This window comes from Panthera pardus, unplaced genomic scaffold, assembly GCF_024362965.1.
Source record: "Panthera pardus isolate Hobbes unplaced genomic scaffold, ASM2436296v1 HiC_scaffold_11, whole genome shotgun sequence".
Taxonomy (NCBI): Eukaryota; Metazoa; Chordata; class Mammalia; order Carnivora; family Felidae; genus Panthera; species Panthera pardus.
In genome coordinates this window covers 44,813,981-44,834,205 of record NW_026526666.1, presented here as the reverse complement: position 1 = coordinate 44,834,205, position 20,225 = coordinate 44,813,981, and the positions used below count along the sequence as shown (strand labels likewise).

The window sequence follows — 20,225 nt, the reverse complement described above, 5'->3', positions numbered from 1 at the left end:
TATCTTCTAGTGTGCATTGGGATAGCTGAGCATTGTTTCTTAACATGTAAGCTACCTATTACCTGCTCCAGTTTACCTGGGAATATTTGTTAAAATGAAGGTTCTGGGGCCCTATTCTAAATCTACTGAATCAAAATGTCTGGGATGGAGTCTAGGACTTGTCATTTTAGCAGGCACCTCAGGCGGTTTGTGCCCAGTAAAGGCAGAGAATTAGAGGGCTGAAACGGGAGCAAAAGACAGGGATGTCAGAGCTTCCAGCTGGGCTGCTAGCTGCATTAATCCAGTTGATTACAACACAAAGACTATAATGGTTACCATGGGGATTCAGGAACAAGGGTAAATTTGAGAACTACTTCAAAGGAAACAAAATATCCTAAGGAAGTGAAAGACTGGATTTAGGAAATGAAGAAGAGGAAAGAGCCCTGGAGAACTGTCAATGGCTGCCTTCTGAGAATCAGCTAGTGACCAGAGTACTGGTTCTTTAGGCCCTTAGGTGTCAGGGATATTGTTGACAATGAGAGAAGAACAAAGCCAACAGTTCTGCAGCAAGGTGAAGTTGCTTTAAAAAAAAAAAGCATAGAAGAAGGAAAAAAAGAAAGATAGCTACCAAGAGATAAAAAAACAAAAACAAAAACAAAAACAACTAACCTGGTCTACAAAACTTAGGGAACTGTCAATTAGGAAAAAGTTATTGCTCAAGAAGTTGGCATAGCTGCTCTTCTCACCTTAAAGGCGCTTAACCAAATGAAGTAGGATCAGGGTAGGCAGACAGATGGCATAGGAGCTAAGCTCAAGCAGAGAGGCTGAACAAAAATAGAGGGGAGAGGAGTTGGAGTTAAAAGCAAGGAAATTTTAAACCCAGAGAGAAAACAGAAGAGAAGGAATAAGGTTAGGGACTTTCAAAATAAGAAAGTTACATCATTTGCTGGCAATTCTGAATAGGAGAAAAAATAGGAGATAGGTGGGTCATCTAAGAGTATTTACATTATTCTAGTAGTCCTTTAAGCTTAACCATTTGCCAAATATAGACATAAAGATAGTGATATATAAATATATTAAGAAATATATAAATATATAAAATATATAAAGATATAAAAATATAAAAATATATTATATATAGATAGGAGCAGAGAAAGTACAACCTTTTTCCCCCCACTAGGAAATATAAAATAGGGTAATATTTTATACCATGAAGGTATGCTTTGAATGTTTTACTGGGATATCAAAAATAAAATGGTTTCAGTATACCTCTATTTTTCCAATAACTCTGGCTTTGAATGAGAGAGGCTTATTCTACTATTACTTTTAAATCTAATATTTATAAGGACATTTAATTTCTGTGCACAAGGAGTACTCACACCAAAAAATTGTGACATGCTAAACTCAAGAGATCAAACCTTGAAAGCTTATACACTAATGGGTTATTTAGTTTCCAAAATCTTAATAATAATTGGCAATAAGGCTTGTTAAAATTCCTTTTGTTCAGGATCCATTGTGTTGATCTTGAAGCCCCATTTGTTCTTCTAAAATGATTGAAGCTGAGATCCCCACCTAGTGGATTTAGAGGATTTTACAGGTTTTACAGAACAAGCCTACTACCCCTGGAAATCCTTAATTTTTTTTCTCTTACTGAAATAACAGGTTTTAAAAACTCTACTTAAGACCTAGGATAATTGTCAACAGAACAGTTGCAAATGGTTGAAATATACCAATATGCATATCAGCTAGACTACAGTTAACAAACAAAACTCAATTTTTATTTTCATACCATAATTAGGAAAACAGATCAGGCACAAATATGAATACATAATCATCTGTGTAGAAAGCAATATTGTAATACCACTAATTGAGATGTGTACAGTAATTTCCATAAAATAAACATCAAGTGTAAACTGTTCAAGTACTTTTTTCTTATTTAATCTTTCATTTGCTTAAGGCTTTTTTTTTTTTTTATGTTTGCTTTCTTTTCCAGGACTAGACAAAACTTTTCTTTCCCATTTTTCTGTTCCTTAGAGAAGCAAACTCAATGAATTGTGTCAAACATATCTTGTGGCTCCATCTTTGATTTTTGCATTATATTCAGTCGTACTTTTATTTCATTGATAACAATGAGGTACTGAGGATTTTTTCCTCCAAAATAATGCATTGGAAATGTATGCAAAGGCTAGGGGGTGTTTGTGTGTCCTTTTGAAGAAAGCTAAAGTAGAAAATGATTATTAGTTGAGTTCTGCCTCTAAAGGTGATGTATTAACATAATCAGCAGATGGTGGATACAGTGTAGGTTTTGAAGCAGAGTTTTCAGCTTCAGTTATTTTTCTAGGAATTAGAGGCACCTTAGTTTTTGTCTCAAAACTAACGTCTTTTAACTCTGATAAGGAGGAAAGCACCTCATGTGTCTCCACTCTTACTGTACCTTCTTCATGTGTATTGTTATCTTTATCTGGTTGAATAGTTTGAATGGCTCCCAAATCTTGCATATTAGTGTTAATTTCACTACAAGAAGGTCTATTTTCAGTTTCAGGGGAACACGTGATACTCAAATCCTTAGCCGTAATTGTAGCCTCAACAGAACTCGAATCATACAACATGTGTTTTTCACTTTTTCCATTTCCCCAAGTTTGCTGCATTTCTTTTCTGCTGCCTTTTAAGGTCATCTGTGAAGTCCTAACTAATGTACTAGAATTTGCCTCACTTTCATCGAGCATTTTCTTCTCTTCTTTTTCTAATATTTTTATCTGTAGTGCTTCAGTGCCATCATCTCTAGGTAATGCATTTGTGCTGTCAATTTCTTTTTTGCCACTATTGGTTAGATTCCAAACGGCTTGAGTACTGAGAGAAGTACTGATATCTTTGGGAGTCTCGGTTCTATTTTGGTAGGGAATAGAATTTGTCTTCATCATTGTTAGGTCACCCTTGGCTTGTGTCTCAGAGGGAATGAGAGAGGAATCATAAGTTTCTGTTTGAAAAAGTTTTTTTCCTACATCATTTCCCTCATCCGTAATACAACTTTCCACAATTTGATGTGATAGTTTCGGTTTTGTCATTAATGTTTTTTCTTCATTTCTAAGTTGTTTATGACTTGAGTGTTGCTCTACGTGTTTTAAAGTTTGATTTTGATCTAAAGTATGTTCCATATAGGTGTCAGTCTTGTGGACACCTACAAGTTGTGTTTGATTCCCCAGGGACAAAGAAAGCTGATTTGGCTCAGTGGTCTTTGGTTTGTCCTGCTCCATGTGCTGGGTGGGCTCTGTTGCCTCTTGGTCAGTCGTCTCCCTGGTACTGCTGGGTGGTAAAACCTCACTTCCTGTACTTTTCCAGGTAGCTAGTAAGTACCCAGGAACACCCAATGCAAGCGGAGTTGCACCTTCCATTTGCTCAGTTGAGAACTGAGAGCTTGAATGCCTGTGTTCAGCTTTGATGGATGTGGGCTGAGGCAATGTTGACAGGCCGCTAGCAAGAATGAGGCCAGTAGGGTGACAGTTGACTTCTGTAGAGCTCTGGTTGACTAGAGGTAAGTCATTAGCACTGAGCAGAAGAGTCTTTTTAGTGTTTTTTTTGTAATGTGGGGTCTGCTTTGGAGCATGTTTGAGAGGCACACTCTTTGAAATGAGTCTAACATAGTTGTTACTCTCTTGCTGTTGGGAAAATTCTGCAGAGGACACAAGGTTTATACTGGCTTCTTTCTGAGAAGCTTTAGATAATTTATTCGGTGGTAACAATATGTGTTTCCATTTCCTTGGAAGTTCTGGCAAGGATTTTTCTGGATGGACTTTGACTTTTCTAAAAGGGTGTAAATTTAATTTTATCCTTGAAGTTTGTTTTTTAATTTTCCCTTTGAGGTCAGTTTGATTGGTTCTCTTCTTTTTCAGAATCTGTGGATCAGTAAGCCATTTTCCTCCCTTGTTTTCCTCCTGATGATTGACACATTTTTTAAGATCCAAGTTGGTCAGGTGGCTACTTTGACTTTTCTGCTGTTTCCAATGGGTTGATGTTTTGGATACTAAATCAGGATCACAGAAGCTAACCCTCTTTGGGGAATATGTTTTCTTGATTTTTGTTGACAACCTTGATAACTCCATGTTGTCCTCACTCATAAGGAATTTTTCTATTGCACTGTTAATTTGGAATTGCTCTTTCTTAGCCTTTGAATGTTCTTTACGATTTGGCTTCTTTTCTTTCACATAATCTTGAAATTGATCACAGGGTACATATTTACAGATAAGAGAATTTTTTGGCTGAAAATACCTAGGCCTGCTCTGTTTTAACAGTCCACAAGGATCATCATATTTTGATCTATGTTTTTGTAAGACCCTTTGTACACAATGTTCCTCAGGCTCACAAGGCTTGGATGATGAGCCTGTAATAAAATGTCTCTGCCTGTGAGGTTGTAAGCCATTGTCTTTTTTTTCTATTGGAGGCTGCCATGATTCATTTGTTAAATGCTTTTCAAGACTTTCTCTTGCCAAGGCTGAACCGGATGTTGCATATCTTCTACTAAATGTGTCACTGTTGATATCTGCTGAACAATAAATGCAGAAATTTAGCACTGAGCAGAGTTTTATTACCCCAACCAAACAGATGCTTAGAAACCTTATGAAAGGTGCAAAAATGATTCCTCTGATTATGGCAATTCTTGAATATTTCCTGATTTTTAACCAAACTCACAAAAGACTTTGGGTAGTTTAGTGTGTTTACAAGGCTACTCTTTATGGCCACATTTTAATCAGTTGCAATGCTGACCTAAAAGTTGCAGAATTAGAAATGAAAACATTCATAGTTTTATGTTTTTACATTAGTTGTTGGTTATGTCAGCTTTAAAAATGAATAATAGCTAAACTCTTTTCACATGGCCAGCATAATTTTTTTCTGCATTAATTTCCCAGTTGGAACTAAATATTAGGGAGAACATGATACTGTATTGAGTAATGTTCAGATTTCAAAGATAGAATAACCTCAACAACAACAACAAAATAGTTATGATACTATTGGCTACAAAGCAGAGACCATATCTGCCTTATTTCCCATCACATAATATGGTATTAATTAAGGGGTGTCTGGGAGGCTCAGTTGGGTAAGCATCTGACTCTTCATTTTGGCTCAGCTCATGATCTCATGGTCCATGAGATTGAGCCTTGAGTCAGGCTCTGTGCTAACAGCAAGGAGCTTGGTTGGGATTCTGTCTCTCCCTCTCTCTCTGCCCCTCCCCCATGCACATGTGCACAGGTGTGCTCTTCCTCTCCCAAAAATAAACTTTTAAAAAATATATAGTATTAATTAAGTATTTGTTAAATAAATGAGTATTTTGGAATATGGCCTTATCTTTATTGCAGAAATCTCTGTGAGTTTTAAATTGTACATGTTAGCATAATATTAATGATACATGTTAAATAATATTTATGACAAAAGTAATAGAAATATTTACCATTAATTAAGCATCTGCTAAGAGCCAGGCATTGTGCTAAGTATTATACCTTCATTATCCCATTTAATATTCACAGAAGATGTGATCCACTGGACAAGTTCTATCATCCTATCACTTTTAAGGTGAAGAAATAAGCCTAAAGAGGTGAAACATTTCCCCTCATCACATGTCCATTAATGATATGGGCAGAACTTGACCCAAGTCTGTCTGACACCAAACCCTATCCTCTTAACCCAATGCATATTAGACTTAAAATTACATCTTATAAGCGTACTGTCTCTTGTCTTCTGAAATTGTTTTACCAAGAGGAAGAAAGAAGTATTTCTGTTCAGCAATAGAAAGGAAGAGGTGAACTAAGCTTCACATTAGCATCTAACTTGAAGATCTGCCTTCAATTTTCTGCATGACCTTGGAGAAGCTATTTACTCAATGGGTATCAAGAGACAAGACTTAGATGAGAATTATATGTGGGTGTAAAATTATTCTAGGGAAAGAATTTTAGCCTTTATCAGATTCTAAGAGAGTTCTATGACTCAAAGATAAATATTAGGAACTTTTGTACTACATAGTCTCTAAAGTCTCCCTTACTCCTGAAATACTATGGTTCTGTGTCCCCAAGTTTGAAGACATAATCAGAGTGACATCACCTCTTACTGACTTCTTTTGTGGTCTTGGTTGTTTTTTCCTCAAATACCTGTCTTCTCTATCTCCATCTGCCTGGTAGGTAGCAGAATTTCAAGTCTTTCTTAAAAGTAAATATATTGATTTGACAAACAAATGTGTTCTCTGTGTGAAACAAGGGACTGGGTTTTAAATGGTTAAGAGACAGCATTCCCTTCAGTATAAGAGTTTCCCATAGAAAAGTTAAGGCATTGGACAAAGCTAACCATCTGTCTAAGGTGTGACTCTGTTGAAAGGGTAAGTACTTACTTCTTTATAAAATAAAGCCAATCTGATCTGGTTTCTATGGCAGATGTTTTGTTGTTGGGGTTTTGTTTTTGTTTTTGTTTTTTTGCTTTTTTTCCCCCCTTAGCTATTCCTCTCTTGAATCAAATAATCAATCCCCAGAAACTAGTAAGAACTGGAGTCTGGGGAATACAATGGAATAAATTCACATCCTGCCTTATGCCACATCTGAGACAGCATACGGGTTCATTCTTTTCCAATTGTCCCCAAATCCATCCTTAGGGCCATATCCTCATGGTGCGAATTTCTTGGTGCAGCACCTCTGCCATTCATATTTGAGAGAAAGCCCTGCTTGTTGTAAACCAATTCACATAAATGACAGGAACCTCTTTACAGAGAAACTGTCAAAGTTTTCACTGCTGATCCTGAAAGCATTACCTTACTATTCAGGAAGGAAAAGGAAGACATTTAATTCATTGCCTCCACCTAAATATTGACATTGCCCATGTACGGTGGGTAGATGTCATGGCCAGATTCACTTGGCTCCCAACATGGGACGATGAATTAAGTCCTGACTTTCCCTGGACTGGGAAGTTATCATCCCTGACAGCTCAGCAAGCAAAGTGTGTGTCTTGACATCATTCCTGAAATGAATCACTAGCATTAGAAGGCTCATTCTTCTAACATGTCATGCTCTGAGAAGGTTGCTTACTGCAGAATTGGCATTAGAGCTCGAAGGATGTTGGAATAGAAGCCAATACTCAGCCTCTCATAAATCTTAACAGTATATTGCTATTTAAAAGGCTTCTTTTCTTAAAAAAAAATAAACAAAACAAAAATAAAAACCAAAACACTGTTAGGCATTGGATCAGAAAATTCACTTTCAAAAGGCACAATATATACTTACTCTCTGCTCCTGGCCGGGGGCGGGGGGGGAGTCCTCATCTACACGTCACCCCCAATCCACACCCACACCACACCCAGGGGGGTCCAGTATGTTTAGAAGAAGGATAGACTGGTGCTACACAATGATTTTTATGACATTCTGCTATTGAGAAAATTAAAGGAGATTACCTCTTTCAGAGAAATTTAAACAGAGTGGGATTTTCTAAAACAAGACAACTCACCTATTGTTCTTGTTACATGCTGTGGCAGACTTTGAGGTTGGACTTCCCCCAACTCATGATTCCTTAGCTTTTTAACTCTCTTTGGACAGTATCTTGTAAGTAAGCTGGCTTCATTAAAAGCTGCCACATTCCCAGGAGGCTGTGAACATCCTGACTGCAGCAATCTGCCACCAAAGCAGAAGAAAGTGCTGTCTGCCCCATGGTCTTTCCCTTTCAGGTTTCTAAATGATCCGTCAAGGGCTGTGGACTCAGAGGCCAGTGCTGCTTGATGGCTGTTTTCCTGTAAAAGCGGCATTTCCTTTCTGGACCCCACAATGGACATGACCTTTATCTCGTTTTCCTGAGTTAAGTGGCAGTTACAGTATCCCTTAGTGTGGTAATTTCTTGCCTCATGAGCACACAGGGATTCATCGAAGGTTCTGCAACAAAGGTTTTCTGATGTGTGTTCATTTGCTTTGCCTTGTTGGAGTTTCCAGTTAAATACAACTAAACCTAGGCAAGTGAGACCAACAGCTCCTGTGACAAATAGAGAGACCATTAAAAGATAACATCATAGGAAGAAACGTATAAATCACCAAATGTGAAATCCACAAATATCAAAGTTAATGGTTTAAAGGGCATCAGAATAGGTGGGCAGTCTATCACCATGTAGAAAAATATCAGTCCAGACAGAGGCTGTTTATTCAACATTGTTCTGTTTGTTAATTTGGATCTTTCTTTGTCTCTATTAAAAATTTTAAGAAAAAAGTGTCATCTGGGATATCTTTGGTAGAAAAAAAAGGGTTTTTTTCATGGACTGAGATTCATCCAAGATAAAATAATTCTTGCATTAAGGTTCTTTTTCTGCCTATAGGAAACCAAATTTTCTATTTCTTAATCCCATAGTGAATAAAAATAGACTATATTTAGTGCGTACCTGGAAATTCCCATAGAACATAACCTCCTCCTATTGCCATATTTTCATCAGCCCTAAAGATTCACCCACACCTCTGTAAAAGTCATTGGCTTCCTATTAGCATAAAGACCAAACTCTTGGCATCCAAGATTCCCTGCAGTCTGGCCATAACCTCCCTCCCTTGCCTACTTTTTCATTTTTCATTATTAAAACACTGTGTTTCAAACTCTTCATTAGTCTTAAAGTACTTCTGAGCCTTTGTGCACACCCTTAGTGATGCCTGCAATACTTTCTCCTATCTCTGCTTATTTGAAATTTATTTATCTTTTAAAAACTAAATCAATACCTCAAAATTTCTTGATACGTTTGCTGTTTTTTCCATCTTGTAAAGATCATTCCCTTCTATGAACTCCCACAATAAAATGACTGACATCTAATCTCAGACTGTCTGGTACTGTTCTTTCATGTTCTTTGTATGTGTAGCTTATTCTCTGAATAAGTTTATTCTCTAAATAATATAGTTTATTCTCTGAATAAAATTATAAAGGGCAGTGTTTCTCAAACTCCCATGCAGAGTCTAACCTGTTTAGACATCCCTGTTTCCCATCTTGACAAACATCATGCTCAACCACCTAGATGTTCAAACCAAAGTCTCTGAGTTATACCCAACTCCCTCTCTGTCACAGTGATTTCCTTTTTTCCTCAGAGCTTATAACAGTATAAAATTATTGGGTTCACTTGCTTGCTTGTTCACTGTCTGTCTCTCCCCCACCCCCCACCCCCCCACCCCCCGCCCTGCAACGCTAGAATTAAGCACTATGAGGAAATGGACCTTTTCAGTCTTGTTCACTCTGTATCTCCAGTACCCTTAACTCTAGCACAGGCACTCCAGAAATGTTTATTGAATATTCTTAAATAAACAGAAGGGATTCTGTTTATGAGTTCTAATAATGAAATGCACTGAGTGGTCTAATGTTACAAATGGTGATTGGGAAGACATGGCATCGCTATCAACTGAGCTAGGAGCTCTGTCTTCTAAGTCTAGCTCTGACCATAAATTGCCGTGTGACCTCAGGCAAGTCATTTCCCCTAGAGAACACAGTTTCCTGACACTGGAAATGAGAACAGTGAAAGAGATGATGTCAGCATTTTAGACTTTTCAATTGACTGCACCATGCCTGGTTCCCTCCACTGCAGGCAACTTTAATGAAAACATGATGTTATTTTTTGAACTTGAAAGAAAAGGGAAAGTGTCAGGCATGGTCGCTTCCTTGTTCTGTTAAGGATGAAGATTCCAAAGAGAACAGCAGCCGCTGATACAAACCTTCAACCTTTGGGTAGTTTACTAGATCTTGAAGTCTTATAAGCCCCATTTTAATTTAGTTGACAACAGTATATTCTTAGTGCTGTCACAGTTTGAAATAATTGAATATCTATTGAAGACTCAACATTTTTTTAAAAGTAGTAGCAAAATGTAGACCAGAATGTTTTTATTGCCAGATCCTAGAGCTAGGGTTATTCCAAACAATGGTTTCAGCTTTAAAATATTAAAAACATATGAAAATACGAAAATTTTGGAAACACTCCGTATCTCTTACATGGGGTAAGAAAACTCAGGATTCAAAGCTTTGTTCTGACACTTCCCTTGGGCAAGTTTTCTTTAAAAAGAAAGAAGAAAGAAAGAAAGAAAGAAAGAAAGAAAGAAAGAAAGAAAGAAAGAAAGAAAGAAAGAAGAAAGAGGGCATTTATTTATTTATTTTGAGAAAGACAGAAAGAGCAAAAGGGGCAGAGAGAGAGGGATACAGACAGAATCCCAAGCAGGCTTCATGCTGTCAGCACAGAGCCCGATGCAGGGCTGGAACTCATGAGCCAGGAGATCATGACCTGAGGGGAAACTAAGAGTCAGATGCTAAACCAATTGAGCCATCCAGGCACCCTCCCTTGGGCAAGTTTTCTAACCTCTCTGAGCCTTATTTTTCCACCTCTGTCAAACAGGGATGATTACTACCTCTCAGAAATTAAGTGAGGTAATATATGTGACATATTTAATGCAGTGCTTTGATTAAAGTAAGGTTCAGTGAATTATCATCATGATTCATGGTTATGATTGTTGCTTCTATTGTTTAGGTTTGATATTGCCCTATTAGGTCCTAGAACACTTAATGTTTGGGGGAGGGGAGAAGGATTAAAAAGTCCAAAAAGTAAAATCATTAAGAGAATACTTTGTATGGCTGGTGCAGTTACTAAACCAAATAATAAAGGAAATAAAGACCTAAAATTTTTTAAACACATGCATCAGCCATTGAAATGAGAGTAGGCATAATCTGATTATAGGGTAAATTTCTCCTCTAATTGTGTCTAAATGGCAAGGAACCACTCACTCTCCTGCTGTTGATGCTAGAAGTATGTCTGTATCACATTACCACTCAGGTATGGTCACTTTCTATTAGTGCAGGGAGCAGAAAGCAGCAAATGAAGCTTGTAGGCAGGCTGAACGTGCTATTAAGGAGATGGTTGAATTTTCATTGCCATGGGCATTGTTGCTATTTTTAAGAGGTTGTTCTAACAATCTTTCTGAGTTGGAAAAACAACAATAACAACAAAAAACAAATTTAGTAAGTTCTCATTGGAAATGTTAGAGCTTCATGAAATCTTTCTCTTTTCACCCACCAATTCAGAGTAGGAAGTGTTAAGATGTTAGCGTTTGATGCCAAATAATCACTTAATAGTTTTAAATTCACTGAATATGATTATATTCCCTGGAATTGTAATGATTTACTGTAGCCAAAGAAGGAAAGGGAAATCAGAGGTCAAATTATAGTTCTAAGTCTTTTACCCCACAATCTACAGGTATAGATTATTGACTACACTTTTACTTCAAAAGGAGTAGAGTCTTAATAGAATAAATTGTACAAAATCAGAGTTTTTTAAAAGACAAACACCTTCTCAAAACAACATCTGTAACAATTACTCAGTGAAAGATGCATTATGATACTTTCACACTTCAAAACTTAACATGTGTGTATTCATAACTATAAGAATTTACCCATGCTTCCTATTATAAGCTTCCTATTATTTTAACAAACCTTTGAATCTTCCAGAATTTATATCCATCTCTACACTAACATAAGTTGTTAGTAAAATCTTTTCCAAAAATAGATATAAAAATACCTAGAAGATACTGAAAATCTCTATTGTAATATTTCCAAAATGATGCCCTTCAAAACACTAATGTAATGAAATCCTCTGTGAAAAAAGAGTTAATGGTTAAATGAATTTGAGAAGTGCTCCACATTGTATGAACTTTGGGGTTCATAATGCTTATTAGAAAATGAAAGGCAATGAGGAAAATACTGCAGTAAAGAAGCCCGTTTCACTTTGTTTAGTCCAGCATTACCCAAATCTATTTGAGCCCCACAACATTTTGCATCTGTGTATGTTCTTATCGAAATATGTATTAATTATTCCCTAGAACTAGTCTTTGAACTCTAGCATTCTCGGACATTTAGGGTAAAACTCCCTGCCCTATTACTTTTGTCTTTTATGGTAAATTATTTCTTAACACTTATAATTACTGACATGGTTACACAGTTTTTAAAACAATTTATCTTTCTGAGAGGATTAAATTCACTTCCAAGTGAGTTTGATTATTGCCGATGGTAGTTCATTGTTTAGACCTGACTCTGGTTTCCATCTATTCTGATTAAAAGTGTAACTCTCAGGAGGAGTTGAAAATATGATGTTCAGATTTCACTGGAAACCTACTATAGAATAATTATATATAGCACATATTCAAAACCTTCATTTCAGCCCTGGATATCATTTGCCCAGCCTCTGGTCTTCTAGCTTTGAGGCACCACCTCCCACCCCACCCCACCCTACCCACCACTCCTCGCCATGGTTACCTACAAGTGCTAAGGATTTCACCACGAACTACAAGCATAGGGGGAAAATACACATTCCAGGTAGATGACTCAAGAAATCTCATGTGTATTTGGTCTTTGACTAATGACACTAAGTGCCACTTTATATCATTCATCCAGTGAGAGGTAACAATAGCTGATGCATAGTTAAAGAAATGGTTAAACTACCACAGCAAAATAATAGAGTTGAAAATTATCTTCTGCTTAGTCAATCTGGGGAGGTATGCGCCAAGTTTAGGAATGAGTTAGACAAACAGAAATCTTGTAAGAATTCAGAACCTCCAAATAGGAGGAAATCAAGGCAGAGAGAGGCTAAATAACATGCCCAAGGTCACATAGCAAGTAAGAGGGGAGCCAGGATTCAATCTTGGGCAATCTAATTGCAGAGCTCGTGTACTTAATCATTGTGCTGTACAACCATTATAGAGCAGGATTGCATGTGATTGTCCTAATAGCACATCCTCGTGCACGTGGTTAAGCCCACCAATTCTTACTATCCCATGGGGAGACATACACATGTATGTGAGTGCCTTGAGGAAAGAGACCACATCTCATCACTTTTTAATCCCCATTTCTAGCATTTTAATGAATGTACCAGTAGTTCATGGCAGATGGATGATGGATGAAATATAGATACTATTCCCACACTAGACAAGATAACTGAAGTCTAAATAGCAAGGTAATAGACTCAGGATTACAGGGGTAGTTATACCAAGACTAGAGCCCTTGAATTCTGGTCCAAGCCCCTTTCTTCTGTTAGCTTCTCTGCAACAGGAAATTCTAACAACCTGTGCCAAGTAAATCACTATCCTCCCACATTCAGTGACAACCTCTCCCTTCCAAAGCCCTGGAAAATTTCCCCAATTGCCTGGGATTGGCATCATTTAGTGTATTTTAAGAATATGGAGAAGAGTTGGACACATTTCTCCGTGGCATACCTGCAAAGCCAAGGACAGTCAGCAGGGCCACATCCTGCCCTGGGAGGAGGGAACTTCTGTCCTTTAGAACCAGAGTCAAGTTGGGAACCTTGGAATCACAGTTGGTCTCAGACAGCTTTAGCACACTCTTTGCAATGGCCACCGCTGTGTCAGACGGCCGACAATTTAGGTCCTTGGCATTCCTGAGCATGCGAGCAGAAGACTTAACGTAGTTTCTTAAAAACCGGGCAAGAGGGTAGAGATCACAAGAGCAGCTCCACTGGTTCTTATCTAAACTCAGAAGGATCAACTGCTTCAGTGGAGTGAAAACATCTGGCATGTGGGCCAACCTATTTCGAGAAAGGTCCACTTCCTGTAGTTGAGGCAAGGGCTGGAAGGCATCTTTCCCAATGTAGGAAATAAAATTGTTAGATAAATCCAGATGCCTGAGACTGTGGAGCTTTGTGCCTCCAAAAGAACTGTCTGTCAGATTAGTGATCTGATTCCCATCCAGTTGGAGCCGGGTCAGGCCCTTGGTGTTTCGGAACCAGGACCCTTGCAGGGTGCGGAGAGCGTTATTGCTAAGCACCAGAACCTGCAGACTGAGAAGCCTGCTGAAGGTGTGATCAGTAAGCGAAGAGCTGGATATGCGGTTGTGCTCCAGCAACAATGTCCGCAACTTTGAGAGGCCATGCAGGGCATCTTCCCGAACATCCTCGATGCCATTTCTGCTCAAGGAGAGCAAGGCAAGATTAAACAAGAGGGACAAGTTTGTGCTGTCTATAGTGGAGAGGTATCCATCAGTGATGATTAAAACCCTCGTGGTCACAGGGGCTGCTGTGGGGAAGAAAAGCACACACCAGAAACAAGGCACACACAAGTGAGAGGAGAGTACGGTGGAGAGCCGAGACAATCGATGCCCTCTGAGCAATCTTATCACCTGGGTAAGAACAATAAACAAAATGAAAATAATTCTCTGATTTCTCAGTTTAAAGGGAAGCTGGCTCTTTATCAGAATGATGGATTTTTATATTCTTTGTTTCTATGACATGTTTATTTGAGAAACATAAACCCATCTGTTCCTTTCCATGTCGAAGTTAATTCACTGTTTAGAATTATCACCACTGATTTTTTTTGAAGGTGGCTTTATAGGCTTCTCCTCTGTGAGGCTGTGCAGTGACCTGCTCCAGCCCTGTTGGCCCCAAGCAGATTCCCCCAAGAGCCAAGCCTGGGTCTGAGCTTCCTAACCCATTTCCCACCATCAGTGTATATTGATGCTGTGAAAGCAGTCACCTTTTCTTTCAAACTTAAAGGTATAGGTTGGATGGGAGGAGTGAAAAGGAGGGTTGGTTTCTGCTTTTTAGCTCCAGGTTAAAAGTTGGCAACTTGGTAAGGATCCATATTCTCTCCGGATGACCTGAGGATCTGTCAGTGGGGTTCTCATTATAGTCTGGGCCATCTTGGCCTCCTCCCTAATATCTGTTCCTTCCAATGAAGTATATCATGTGATGGCAGGTGGTACTCAGGGCTTCCTACTGTTAAATCCCTTCACCATAATCACCTCAGAGCCATCACTGCTCTGTCATTAGAAATCAAAGCATTTTAACTCAATAAAGATGTATTATAATCAGGAGTTATTGTAACACATCTTTATCATGCTAAAATTGTTTTGACTGCAAATGACAGTGTCATAAAGATGGAAGAGACCACTGTCCCTGGGAGGTCTACAGGTGATATTTGAACAATCAACCATGGGGGAAGCAAATCACAATTCCCTTATGGAATTCAGACTTGCATTGCTGAAACAAAGAGATAAAAAAATGTAAAAAAAAAAAACAAAGAATTTTCACAGTGCCTTCTCTTGGAAGAATTGTTCCCATCTCTACAGCACCAGCAAGCTTAAGTCATGGTGTTTTTTTTTTTTCTTTATAGTATTATCACTGATTATTTGAATTCTATTAATTCTGGCCAGTTTAGCATTTTGTTTCTCTCAATATTGTTTTTGATATGGGTTGAGGGAGTTTCATTTTTATGGATCCCCAGTTCTCTAGGGATTTATCGAGTCTGAGGGAGCAGGCTATTGATTCTGTCAATTACTTCTTGTCTAGGACTAGACAGACGCTCCACCCACAGGTCATCCATTTACTGCTCTGTGTTTATGAAATTTAACTTCACAAATGTGACGTACTGTAAATGAGAAGGAAGACAGAGAGGTGCGACAAGGTAGATGAGGAATATTTGTTTCTTACCGACATCAGCTATCTCTGATGGGGGGCTGGGGCGGGGGGAAGGAGTGAAGTCAGGAAATCTATTTGAGAGGGTAGGATTTTAGTGTTTAAGTGTTTTTGATACTAATTGGAAGCCGTGTACAACAAACTACCCTTGAAACTGTCTCTCTCCTGTCAAGGATGACGATAACTTCTATCTCTTAATTCTCATAGAGTCATAGGATTTTCAAAATGAAAAAAAAAAAAAAATCAGCTTCATTCGCTCCATCTTAACTCGGACTTGTTTCTGAAATTTTTCCATTGGAAGAACTTATAGCTTGTTTATCTCATCTTGGATATCGGAATGTAAATCACATTCTCCTCAAATTTGTTAATAAGGTGTCTTATTAAATTGTTGACTTAAGCAAGCAATATGTAATGAATACAGGCAGTGTATCTTGTTAGCATTTCTACAGCTCATTTACCACCAATAAAAAAAGACTAGACTTTCAAAATTAGATGCACTTTGATAATAATCTGTTTTGCTGGTACATCACTTAATCTTACTAATGTTGAGCAATTGTAGTTCAGGTTTCTGATTCATTGATATTTTTTTCCAGCCAGTGGTAGGGTTCACATATGCACAAAGTGTGGACAAAAATATAATTAAAGTGGCTTGCTTTTTTTTTCTTTTCTTAGAAAAAAGTATGTAGCTGCATGAAATGGTAGTATTCTTTTGTAATAGCAGAATATTTCAGTTGCCTCTGCAGGTCTTAACATAGCTTTGGTTGAGACCACCAGGAATAGGAAAAATAAAATAATAGTATCAGTCTTCAGTCACTGTGAAAAGCTTGCTCTTTAAAAATTTACCTCTTTCAGGCTGAGCCCAGAGAGCACTCAGTGTAATGAAAGCCATGGCAACGGATTTGCCAGATACATTTAACACTTTCTTTTAAGAGTTATTGGTTTTATTACCTACTATATAGGTGAGCTGGTGACAGAGGGTCACATCTTTGGCGCACACCACACATGACGCAGGGCAGGCCGCCACCACCTGCAGCATCATGGCGAAGAGTATGAGCCATCCACCTGAAAGGAGAGAGCAGGCACATCATGATGTTGGTATTTATTATCCGTGCTTTCAGTATAGTCAGCTCAGGAGCCATTTGGGTGATTTTTGCTATTTAATGAGCACCTTGGGTTCTCACAAGATGCCAGATAAATAGCTAGAATTCTTAATTTGTGTATAATTTAAACCAAACTTTTAAAGCATTTGGCCATAAATTTAGAGACCTCAAATCCACAGCACACACATTAGTACAGATTACTTAAGAATTAAATTACTTTGTAATTTTTTTTTTTGCTCATACATTATCTTATTTAATTCTTTTAGCTCTGCAACTCAATTTGAGGCCGAAAAACTGAAGTTCGGAATGGTTAATCAACTATCTAAAGTCGCATAGCCCTTCAGTATTTAACCTCACCATCTTTTAACTCTCTGTTAAGTGTTCTTTCTAGTGTGCAGAAGTTAATCTCAGGCATTGAATCTTACATAAGTACAAGCAAATTATTCTGTACAGATTTAGATGCCATACTTAGAAAGGGAGTCTGGAGGAGCATTAAGATCACAAGCTCTACCTAGCTTTGAATTCAGTTCTGCTCTTTACTGACGATAGTATCTTAGGTAAATTACCTCTTTTTTCTTTTATGCCTTTTCATGTTTGAAATAGAAATAATAACAAATGTTTACATTATAGAGTATATTGTAAAAATTCAATAGAATGCCCTATTTAATAAATGTCAAATTCTACCATTATTTTTATGCTCTTTCAGCCCTCCAATGAAATGTTAACATAATTTGGATATAATATTCCCCAAAGCCTATTTATTTATAATGTATTCTCTGACTGATTTGGGGAGGGGGAGAATATGAAACACATTTTATAATAAAAACTCTCTATATGATAACATAGTTTGTGAATTAAATAAAATGTAAATAAAACATAAAATCATTAATTCTGTCATTCGTTCAACAATATATATTGAATGCCTTCTGTAGTCTGGACACTGCTAACATCAGTGGGAATAATGTAGTGACAACAGTAAATCCCTGCCCTCATGGGGCAGACATCCCATAAGAGATATAAATGACAAATAAAGAAATATGAAAATGAGTATTAAGTCATCTGGTAATAAGAGCTATGAAATAAATCAAGCGAAAAAGGGAGCAGATAGCACTGGCTTGGGGGTTCTAAATATGGTGAACAAGGGAAAACTCTGATAAAGTAGCGTTTGAACAAAGACCTGGAGGAGGTGAAGGCACTGGTCAGTTCTGGTAGAGAGAATAGAGAGAATACTGAAAGCAAAAATCCATGGGAGCCTGGTGTGCTTGGCCTGAGGAGGTCAGCGTGACCAAGTACACAGTAGGAAGGGAAGGTCAGGCAGTCTAAGGGTAGGCTATGTGTGCCTTACAGATGAATGTAAGGGTTTAGGTTTTTATCCAGATCAGATGAGTGTAATTGGAGTCTTTTATGAGTGATATTACTTGATCCGTAGTACATTTTTAAATGATTATTTTGGCTACTGTGTTGGTTACTCTAGCTTTGTAATATAGTTTGAAATCAGGCAGCACGAGGCCTCCAGCTTTGTCCTTTTTCAAGATTGTGTTGGCTATTTGGAGTGTTTTGTGGTTTCATACAAATTTTAGGATCATTTGTTCCATTTTCATGGAAATACGCCTTTGGAATTTTGGTAAGGATTGCACTGAATCCATAGATTGCTTTAGGTAGTATGGACATGTTAACAATATGAATTTGTCCAATCCATGAGCACAGAATATCTTTCCATTTATTTGTGTATTTTTCAATCTCTTTCATCAACATCTTATAGTTTTCAGTGTACAGATCTTTCACCTGCTTAGTCAAATTTATTCCTAAGGGTCTTATTCTTTTCAACGTAAGTAAAAATGGTTTTGTTTTCTTAATTTCGCTTTCTGACAGTCCATCACTAGTGTATAGAAATGTAACAGATTTTTGTACATTTGGTTTTGTATCTTGCAACTTCACTGGGTTTTCTTATTAGTTCTAACAGTTTTTTGGTGGAGTTTCAAGGGTTTTCTGTCACACCATCTACATGTAATATCATGCCATCTACAAATAGTGACAGTTTTACTTCTTCCTTTCCAATTTGGATGCCTTTTATTTCTTTTTCTTGCCTAATTACTCTAGCTAGGACTCCCAATAAATACTAGGTTGAATAAAAGTGGCAAGAGTGGCATTCTTGTCTTATCCCTGATCTGAGAGGAAAAGCATTGAGTTTTTCACCATTGAGTATTATGTTAGCTGTAGGTTGGCTATCATGTTGGGAATACTTTTGATAGGCAAAGAACAAAAGCAGCAAAAGTAGTTACAAGGCAACTATACAACTACAAGAAAGAGATGATGATGGTTTAGATGAAAAATAGAGGTAGATTATGGATAATTTTTTATTATGATGCAATTTAATGTAACAAATTTGAGCTCAGACAAGCTATCCTGTGCAATGAAACATGTGAGGTAATCAGGAATAAATAAGGCATTGCTTATTCTCAAAGCACTTTCTAGTTAGTGACATAAACACATAAATATCTAGTTATAACACAAGGAAGAATGAAGTAAATCTAAACAAAGTTGCAAAATTAATGTTTGGAATCACTTGAACACTTAAAGGATGTATCTTGTGAGTTGGGCCTTGAAGAGGGCAGAGGATTTCTACAGGCAGAGAATAAGAGTTAGATAATTCTAGTCTGAGAAAATAGTAACAATGTCCTACATTAGGCAAAAGACCTAATGTCAGTTCATTTTTTTAAGCCTACCTGAGCTGCTTAGTCAACCCCATGCATATGTGGTCCAGAGGTCAGCCAGAGATTTAAACAGAGTTTATATGCAGATCCTGGGGCTCCCTTTCTCAGACTCTTTTCTTCCAGAATCTCCCCTCATTTTCTAGCAGGATTCTAGGATGGCCACCAAGATCCCTGCCCCCTGGTATACGTGCCAAGGATAATCCCCTCCCCTTAAATATGGGCAGAACTCATGAATATGATGAAATATTACTCCTATAATTATGTTTCTTCATATGGCAAAAGGAAAAGCATCCTAGGTAGGCCTGATCTAATCAGATGAGCCCTTTAAGAGCAGAGACTGTTTCTCCAGTTGTCACAGAGGAAGAAGAGAAACATGTCCTTGCTGGCCAGGAAGAAAACAAATGGCCATGTTGTGAACGACTTAATAGGGACCATGTGGCAAGAAACTGTGCATTCTCCAGAATCTGAGTCATCCCTGAATTACTATTGGCAAGAAAACAGCGACCTGAGTCATACAACCACAAGGAAATGAATTCTTAAAAAAAAAAAAAAAAAAAAAATTAACATGTATTTATTGAGACAGAGAGAGAAAAGCATGAGCAGGGGAGGGGCATAGAGAGAGCAAGACACAGAATCCAAAGCAGGCTCCAGGCTCTGAGCTGTCAGCGCAGAGTCTGACACGGGGCTCGTACTTGTGAACCATGAGATCATGACCTGAACTGAAGTCAGACGCCCAACCAACTGAGCCACCCAGGAGCCCCTGAAATTATTTCTTCAATAACCAGTGATCTTAGAAGAGGTCTTGAGCCTCAGATGAGAATCACAGTGCTAGCTGACACCTTGATTTTAGTCTGGTGAGACCCTGAGCAAAGGACCCAGTTATTTTGCACTCAACTCCTAACCCATGGAAACTGTACGATAATAAATGGGTATCGTTTTAAACCACTAAATTTGTGATAACTTGTTATAAAACCATAGCTAAAAAAC

At 37.8% G+C, this 20,225-nt stretch overlaps 2 protein-coding genes across 3 annotated transcripts in view; one reads left to right on the top strand and one right to left on the bottom strand.

The window, feature by feature from the left end:
- The window catches only part of TNNI3K (TNNI3 interacting kinase), a 292,685-nt gene that overhangs the window by 212,641 nt on the left and 59,819 nt on the right, over nt 1–20,225 (top strand). The gene's annotated exons all lie outside the window — the stretch shown is intronic.
- LRRC53 (leucine rich repeat containing 53) lies at nt 1,736–16,460 on the bottom strand. The gene is made up of 4 exons (XM_053893961.1): nt 16,373–16,460; nt 13,212–14,027; nt 7,456–7,971; nt 1,736–4,516 (listed from the first exon to the last, which is right to left on the bottom strand). The coding sequence occupies exons 1-4, from the start codon at nt 16,458–16,460 to the stop codon at nt 2,217–2,219; spliced, it is 3,720 nt and encodes a 1,239-aa protein (XP_053749936.1). The 3' UTR covers nt 1,736–2,216.